Source organism: Mirounga angustirostris, unplaced genomic scaffold, assembly GCF_029215605.1.
Source record: "Mirounga angustirostris isolate CCGP_5_RB_7025 unplaced genomic scaffold, mMirAng1.0.hap1 SCAF_2, whole genome shotgun sequence".
NCBI lineage: Eukaryota > Metazoa > Chordata > Mammalia > Carnivora > Phocidae > Mirounga > Mirounga angustirostris.
In genome coordinates this window covers 45,942,838-45,951,773 of record NW_026991710.1, presented here as the reverse complement: position 1 = coordinate 45,951,773, position 8,936 = coordinate 45,942,838, and the positions used below count along the sequence as shown (strand labels likewise).

General features: G+C 37.2%; 1 protein-coding gene across 1 annotated transcript; it reads right to left on the bottom strand.

Moving 5' to 3' along the window:
• Window positions 1-7,086: 7,086 nt before the first annotated feature.
• LOC123847629 (small ribosomal subunit protein uS10) lies at window positions 7,087-7,595 on the bottom strand. The gene has a single exon (XM_045879449.3). The coding sequence runs from the start codon at window positions 7,480-7,482 to the stop codon at window positions 7,123-7,125; it is 360 nt and encodes a 119-aa protein (XP_045735405.1). The 5' UTR covers window positions 7,483-7,595; the 3' UTR covers window positions 7,087-7,122.
• Between the last annotated feature and the right edge of the window lie 1,341 nt (window positions 7,596-8,936).

Here is an 8,936-nt window from a genome sequence, read left to right as displayed (position 1 = left end):
TAAGCTTAAGCAGACGGTCCAGAGTTATCCAGCAGACAGTTAAATTTAAGAATCTTAGCACAGGGGCAGGTGAAAGCCAGGCACAGAGAGTAGAAAGGGGAGAAGAGAGTCAAGGGTATAGCAAGTGGATTCTGTCAGAAAACTGGAGTAAAATCTAGAACTCTTTCTCCTCACTAGGAATCAAGCTTTAGGAGCCTTGAACAAGACAGGCTTTATTTCAGGACCGGGAGGTAAAAGGAGTTGTTAAAGATACAGAGATGGTCAGACAATTGTGATGGTAACTTCACACGCAATATCTTATTTCAGCCCTACAACATTTCTACTAAAACTAAAAACAAAATATGACTTGATATTGCACATACATAAACTAAAAGGGATAAATAAACTAAAATCTTAGACTTCTCTGAATCCATCCAAGAAAAGAATTCAATCAATAGCACCCTAAAAGTATATTACACTAGTTCCCATATTATGAGAGATAGTAAACCATCAAAACAGGTCCACAAAATGTTAAGTATATTGTTTATAATGCTTTGGAAACTGCCTTTAGATGAATTATTATATTCTATATAATCATCTATATATGCAGTTTCAATGTATGTAAACAAATGGCAGGTTAAACTCTGAAAAGTATTAAACAAAGGAACGACAAACACGCACACGCACACATGTTATATTTACAGTACCTAAAACCGCCTGATTTGTGTTTGTAATAAACATGTGAATTTATTAAAGAGCTGAGGAAAAAAGTTAACACTGAATATTCAGAACAAGAAGTAGTTTTATCCAAGGGAATATTTCATAAGCAGATGGAAGTGAATATGCAAAATTGTTCCAGTTAAGCAAATGTTCCAGATAAATTTTCAAGATAAAACATGTTTGCAGTCCTATGCAATTTGCACTATTTTTAATAGTCTGTTACTGGATGGGTTTTTTTTATATGACTTAAGTTATTTTATCATCCTACTCCTTTGAAGCAACACTGAGTATGAAAAACTGAAATATAAGAGAAGCTTCTGGCCAGGCAGTGGGTAGGAGTAGAAGTAGAATAATGATGTTTTAACAGGACTATAAAAGGATGACAGATGTACAAGGGAAAGTTCTTAAACATGTTGGAGATGAAGCCCATTAAGCCCCCAAACCTCGTGATATCTGTCTCATCACTCAGTGTGGAATTCATTATACAAATGGTTCAGTACTTCCAAGATGCATTAGAGTTGGTGCCCTAGTCTTAGAGCCTCATTCCTGGAACCATCCTATTGAATTTATGGATAGAATTTCTGGAAAAAAATTTTTGTCTGTGATCCCAAACATCATTATTCTACTTCTACTCCTACCCACTGCCTGGCCAGAAGCTTCTCTTATATTTCAGTTTTTCATACTCAGTGTTGCTTCAAAGGAGTAGGATGATAAAATAACTTAAGTCATATAAAGATTAGAAAGGAATGCATACTGCAGGGGTTAAAAGAGAAACTCTGAAATAAAAATCGATTCCCAGCTCTCCCAAGTGTAAGATATGTGACCTTGGGCAACTTGTTTATCTCTGTATGCTTTAGTTTCCTTACCTATAAAATGGAGGTAATAATGTCACCTACCTCATAGAGCTGCTGTGAGAAATAAATCATTTGATGACTAATAAATGCTAGCACATAGTAAATCCATAGATGAGGACAGAAACAAATGGCTGAAATAATCAAATAGTGCAATATTCACATGACTGTGTTTCTATTGCAATGATCTGTATGCTTTACCTAAGAGTTTCTATCACCTGCACAAGCCTTTAGAATGTTTCTTTGTCTAAACTTAAACTCAATTTGCAAACGAAAGCAAGGGTTCAGATTTTTAGTTTGAAAAATCCATGTGTTCCACACGTAGTAGTGACAATTTAAAAGAACAAAGTCTCCAATTAATTAAACATCAGCTAGAAATAATTGCCAAATCTTAACGGGAAAAAAGAATATTTTGAATACTTATGTGATTTTACCTAAAACAGACACAAGAAGTGGGTAACTTCTTTTTAAGTTGAATTACTAAGCAAACTCTCTTAAGTAGTCATCAGAAATTTTTAACATTCACCAAAAATTCTCTGAAAACATAAATAATATTAAGGTTAGAATGATCAGCAAGTTCAAAGCACTCACATAAAAGGAAACTGAGCCCCAAAGACATAGGACTTGCTCATGGTAACACAGATAGCAATCAGAGATGAAGTACTAGAATCAGGTCCCCAACTACAACACTGCTCATTTCAAGACATCACATTAACAGTTGGATGTATTTACTAGTACAAACTAGAGAGGGACTCTATCCTTTGTATCTGCTTAATATTTATCAATTCTTATTGAGAGTCAAGTATCTCATACAATATGCTGATTGAAAAGATATTAAGAAATTGGTCATCTTCCAAAAATAGAAAAGAACAAGTTTAAGTTGTAATACAAGATTTCATCAAATATTCCCAGAAGGACAGAGTTGAAAGAGAAGATAAAGATAATTTTCTTCTTGACTTTCTTCAAGAATTTGAAAGGTCATTATCAAGGGGAAATGTCAGCTGCCTTCAAATTTAAGGCCAAAAAACAAGCAAAATACCAAGAGATTTTAGACCAGTGTGCTTGATTGTGGTTCCAAAGATGGCCACAGCAATATCTACCATTCAACATGTTCTTTACAATATGGCCATTTCCTCTCTCCTTGAATATTAGTGGGTCCTGTGATCTTTTCTGAACTATAAAATGTGTTGGACTATGGAATGTGTTATTGTGTATCTTCTGACGCTAGGCCTTACAAAGCTTCCAGCTTTACTGCTTACAATGCTGCCTTTGGAAATCCAACACCATGCTGTGAGGAAGCACAAGCAAACATGGGGAGAGGTCCACTTGGAAAACACAGCTTCCCAGCTGAGCACCCCCACAAGCTTCCAGCTAACAGTGAGCACCAATTGTCAGCATGGGAGTGAGTCATTTTAGACCTGCAGCCATTCCATCACCTCATCTAATGCCCCACAAAGCAGAACTGTTCAAAAGCGCCCTGCTCGAATTCCTGACCCAGAAAACACTGAGCAGATTAAATGGTTGCTATTGTTAAGTCACTGAATTAAGCTTCCAAGGTCACCTTCTGTTTATTCTTCAGGCTAGATGCCTATCCTGTGTGCTCCTGTAACACACTGCTGTTGGTCCCCTATCATAGCACTTATGTTCCATCTTCATCACCTCTTGCTTATCTCTACCTCTCACGGTACTGCATGCAAAATAGTTTTATATAGTGATAGGTAAATGCAACAACTACAGAAAATATTACAATCCTAAATATTTATGTAAATCTTGGACAATACTTATTCCTACAGATATGATACAGTTTCTAGAATACACTAGTCTAGATTGAATGAAGTGTCAAAAAAAAAATTAAGTAAAATAATAGCTCTAGGTCTGCACCCTATAGCCACACTTTTCCTCAATTCCTTTCAAGGAGTTCTGGGGATCCCCAGAGAGTGATTTCCAGCAGATCAGTCCTTTTTACAATTTTTTATAAATTTTTACAATTTTTTTTTACAATTCTACAGAACTTACTCGTTTTCTCCTTTCATGCTTCAGGTTGCTAAAGTACTATCCTGTACCGTTACCAATGCTGAGATCAGCAGCTTTGCCACTAAGAACACCACAGGGGTGCTGCTGATACCTGCTCATGTCTCAAAATTTAGGGTGCTAAGATCTTAACAAATTGTGTTGATTAAGTGAAGTTCAAAGTCTTTCGTACTTTCTCACACCAGTACACAGGGTGTGGTGCTAACTCCCCCACCGCAGCTATCGATAAGTCATACCTTCAATACTTCGCATAAATTTAAGCAAAACAGTCATAATCTAGACTGAATCACATTCTCTCATTCATTCCTTCAACCAATAATTATTTATTTGGTGGCACTATTCTCAGTACCGGGATGCAATGGAAAACAACACAGACAAGGATTTTGCTCTCATAAAACTTGCGAGCAGACCAAAAACAAAGACATAAAGAAAATAACTACAAATGTGATCAGCTATAAAACAACAGAATGCTGGGATAGAACAAGATGGGGGAGGTCTACCTTCATCCCTGCTTTAGAGGCCTCTAAAGGCCGACTGGCTTTTTGTGGATATGATACTTCAGCTGACTTCAAAAGTTGAGACAGAGCAAAAAAAAAAAAAAAAAAAAAGAAGTGAAGATCTAGGAGAAAACATTTCTAGGCAAAGGAAAACAACATGTCCATAATCCCTGAGGTTAAAAAGAACTTAGTCTGAAGCTCATAGAAGAACAGACTGTTGGTTGCCTGGGTGCAGGCGGGGCGGTGGTGTTGGGAAAGGAGCAAAATGGATAAAGGGGCCATAAGGTGTAAATAAATTCAAATCTATAAAATAAAAAGTTATAGCAATATAATGTACAGCATGGTGACTATAATTAACAATACTGTATTGCATATTTGAAATTTGCTGAGAAAGTAAATCTTAAAAGGTGTGAGCACAAGAAAAAAATTTATAAATATGTAAGGGAATGGACAGTAAGACTTATTGTGTTGAACATTTCATAGTGTATACAAATACCAAATCATGTTCTACACCAGAAACTAATATAATGTTATATGTCAGCTATACCTCAATAAAAAAAATTTTTTTTTAAAGAATTTGGCCTATCCTAGAAGCTGAAAGGAGGCCAAAGAACTTGGAGCCATGAGTTCTGGGATGAATGCATTCAATGAAGTTAGACAAATAAATAGGGAGCAGATCATGCAGGGACTCATAGACCAAAGAGAAAATGTTGTTCAATGAGTAGCAAATGGCAGCTAACAAGAGAATGATGGTGATACTATTCAACTTTTGAAAATATCAACCTGGCTACAGTGGTGAGAATGAAGGAGAATAGACTGAAGTAAGACAAAAATTATTTTGTAAATAATAAGTAAATTATTAGTCCAAGGGGTTACTGGCCTAGACTAGAAAGAGTGGAAGGAGAAAAACTGAAGATATTGAGATATGTATCCTATAATTGACCCACTTCCTTGAAGCAAATAGTGAACCTCAATTGTCCATTCCATTACTGTCCTTCATATCAATGGACCCCTATTGAGCATTTTATCAGTCCTTCAGTCCTGCCTGAAATTTCAATGGAGACAGCTTCTGCATCAGCTAACCCTATGCTCTAGGGCGCACATTCCTAAGCAAAAACCTAAGGTACTGCATTAATGAAATTTTGTGAACTATACTAAGGCTTATCAAATAAATCCAATTATTGGTGACCAAATCAAAGATGTTGTCAGGTACACTGAATTTGTCCAAGATACCTAAATAAATATAATCTACCACATGGAATCTTGTCATTCATCTACCCCTACATGATGTGGTAGTAATCCAGTTTTCTCAAAACATCCTTGATAAATTTCATCCTTCTTTCTAGATAAAAAGAAAATGGCACCAGCAGCTTTGGTTTTACCCACCATTGAGCCTACTGCTCTCCTGCAACTCAATAGGTGGTATTCTTAACGTAAAAAGAGAAAGGAAAAAGCCAGACAAGGCAGCAAATATAACCCAAAGCAACTCTACTAAATTCGCGGAAGTCCAGAGGTATAACCAGGCTTCTACAGTTCTAGTATAGGAAGTGATATAAATTTTTAAAAAATGGATCTTAAATTAAAAGTATTATTTTTAACAATGTAAGTTATAGTAAGAAAGGTATTTTAAAGTATAAAATATTGATTACAGGCTATATATACAAACAGAATGAAAGTGATTAAGAAAGGGAATTTTTTTGCTAAGCCCTAAAAAATGAGGCTACTTAAAGTCATGAGGTTTTATATCTTCTCTTAAGGAAGCTCCTTGAAGGTATCCAGTAGCAATGATGGCACAAAATATGGGCATTGCAGATGTCATTTAGAAAAACTTCTTCAGGGGCGCCTGGGTGGCTCAGACGGTTAAGCTTCTGCCTTCAGCTCAGGTCATGATCCCAGCATCCTGGGATGGAGCCCCACATCGGGCTCCCTGCTCAGCTGGAAGCCTGCTTCTCCCTCTCCTACTCCCCTCCTTGTGTTCCCTCTCTCTATGTCAAATAAATTTAAAAAAAAATCTTAAAAAAAAAAGAAAAACTTCTTCAATCCAATGTGGACCACCATGGCTAAATGAAGTTCAAGTAAGATTCTAAAACATCTAAGATCCAGAGAGAGGTCAGGACCATTTTGTGATTCCATGGCACCAGATGACCCAATACAGTTAGCATGAAGAGAAAAAGATTTGAACCCACAAGGCTCTGTGGAGGGCTGAACAATAGAAAGAAGGCTTAATAGACTGAAAATCCAGTCATCAAAACAAAGTAAATGCCTTTCAACATCCAATTTGAATTGATAATGAGACATCACCACTGTGATAGCTCTTTTGTATAAAAAAAATTTTGTAATAATCATCACAGGGGAGTTTCAAGAGTAGGCATGTACATCTGTAAGAAGATGTTTATGTATGTCCAAATCTAAATAATAGTTTCATTAATATGCCACAAAATTATAAAATAGGACATAGTCAACTCTTAACACAAAATCATTTTATGTGTTATCAGCATTGCCTTTGGCTGAAGCTCTTGGTTTCTTCCCAATGTTAGTAATGTTAGTATAATTTCTAATGTTAAAAGAGCATGACACAAATATTCTATATCCTATGTATACATTCAATAAATAATCCTCTTTTCCTTCTCTTAGATAATGTTGTCTCTGAATTTCCAGATGGATACCAGGAGTTGACATATGTTCATCCAAAGCAAATGTGCTTTCTTGCTTTCTCCTGTTCTAGCACTATTTTTCTCTCTCTCTTTTTCTCTCTCTCTCCCTCTCTATCTCTCCGTGTCTCTATCCCCTTCCCCCCTCACTCAAATAGCACACCCACACAATACAGGCAGAGAGAAATACCATTCATTAATGGATGCACTGCTAGAACAGAAATCACCGTGAGAGCTCATAAAAAAAAGAGAAAATAAAACGCTCCTGACAGTATACAAAGAAGAAGCTGGCTAAATGCCAACTCAGAAAATAATTCTTCAGGCCACTATTTTCAAACTGTATGCCATAATTTTTTTTTAACAACTGATAATCAATTTATTAAAAAGGTTGATTTAAGCATCTGCAATGGTGACTTCAACCTCAACTCCTGGCTCAATACTGATGGAAGTAATCTGTTTCACAATCTCAGAAGGACTGTGCAAATCAATGAGTCGCTTGTGGATCCTCATCTGAAAACGATCCCAGGTCTTAGAACCTTCACCGCAAGGAGTGTTTCTTGTAGTGATTCTCAGAGTCTTGGTAGGCATCTGAACTGGTCCTTTCACTTTGAGATTCTTTTCCTTTGCGCCTCTGATCAAGTCAGCACATACCTTTTCCAAAGATTTTACGTTGCGGCTGGTGAGAGTTATTCTAATTCGGTGAATCGCCACCTCCGGTTCCATGGGTGTCTTCCCAGTGTCTTGAAAAGCCATGGCTGCGGCGCGGCTTCCTGACTGACTTGTTCCTGGGTGAGAGCGAACAGCGGTGAGTCAGGAGCAGGAGCGGGGCGTCCCAACCTCCGCTGTAGCTGCGACCGCGTCTTCCTCAAAGAGCTGTATGCCATAATTTTTATTATCAGACTAAGAAAATGAATGTGTAGAAGCTCGGAGCAAACTGAAGGCTTTCACACTGTTTCTGGCATTCTCTAAAACTTCAAATTGCTCTCTCCTTCACACTCAAGCCACTCACACTTGTATATAAACACCAAGTGCCACAAAACAGCAGGTCCCTTTTCTTTAATATAGTTGGATGTATCACTTATGAGCTATGTTAAAAAATAAAATGTCAACTTATTTGTTGCATATGAGTGTTCAATACTTTTGGTGAAAACTAGTGTTATGGGATGAGTTGTATTTCCCCAAAATTCATACCTTGAAGTCCTAATCCCGCATACCTCTGAATGGAACTATATTTGGAGATAAGGTCTTTAAAGATGTAACTGAATCAAAATGAAGAGTTAGGGTAAGCCCTAACCCAATATGACTGGTATCCTTATAAGAAGACAAAATTAGGACATACACACAGAGGGAAGGCCAGGTAAAGACAGAGGGAGAAGTCTACAAGCCAAGGAGAGAGGCCTCAGAAGAAACCAACCCTGTTAACACCTTGATTTCAAACTTCTAACCTCCGGAATCATGAGAAAATAAAATTCTGTTGTTTAAGCCATCTGATCTGTGGTACTTTGTAATGTCCAGCCAGAGCAAACTAATACAGCTGCTAACTTCTTACATTTATGGTAATAAGCACTCCCGAAATACAAACACTGGTATTACTCACAAAGATCACATTTCCATAAATATCACCTGTAACAAAATGAAAATATAACTGAAATAATTTCTTATAAAATGAAAATAACACATTCTGTAGTTGTGCACATGTTTTCTTCATAAGTCTGGCCAAGTGTTCCTTACCTTTTAAGTTGTAACAGGCTCATGGAGACAGAGCTGCTAAAGTCAGGAACCCCAGGCACAGCGCCACATAAGAGAAAAGCCCAGGACTGGGATATAGAAATGAGAAAAGAAGTGGCTGTAGTGTTAGCTCCCTGGGGCTATGATAAATTTTCTCAGGTAGGAGAGAGACTCTGCCTCAGATCAAACAAGTTGTTCTAGGTTAAAGTCACCTCAAACCCTTGTCTCGGCTCCCGGGTCCCCTGTAAAACTTCTAGCTGATCTAACAGTTTGTTCTAGTTACTTCTTTACGTGTCTGCCTCAATTCACTGGACCAGAATTTCCTGTACGGGAAAGACCACATGTCTGGCACGTCAAAGGCACATGTGTTTGAGAAGTTGATGAGTAAGTAAACTGATGATTACAGAAATAAATGAATGAAAATAAATCAAAGATTCATGACATCTGAGAAAATTCCAAACACCAGGCAATCAGCAGCG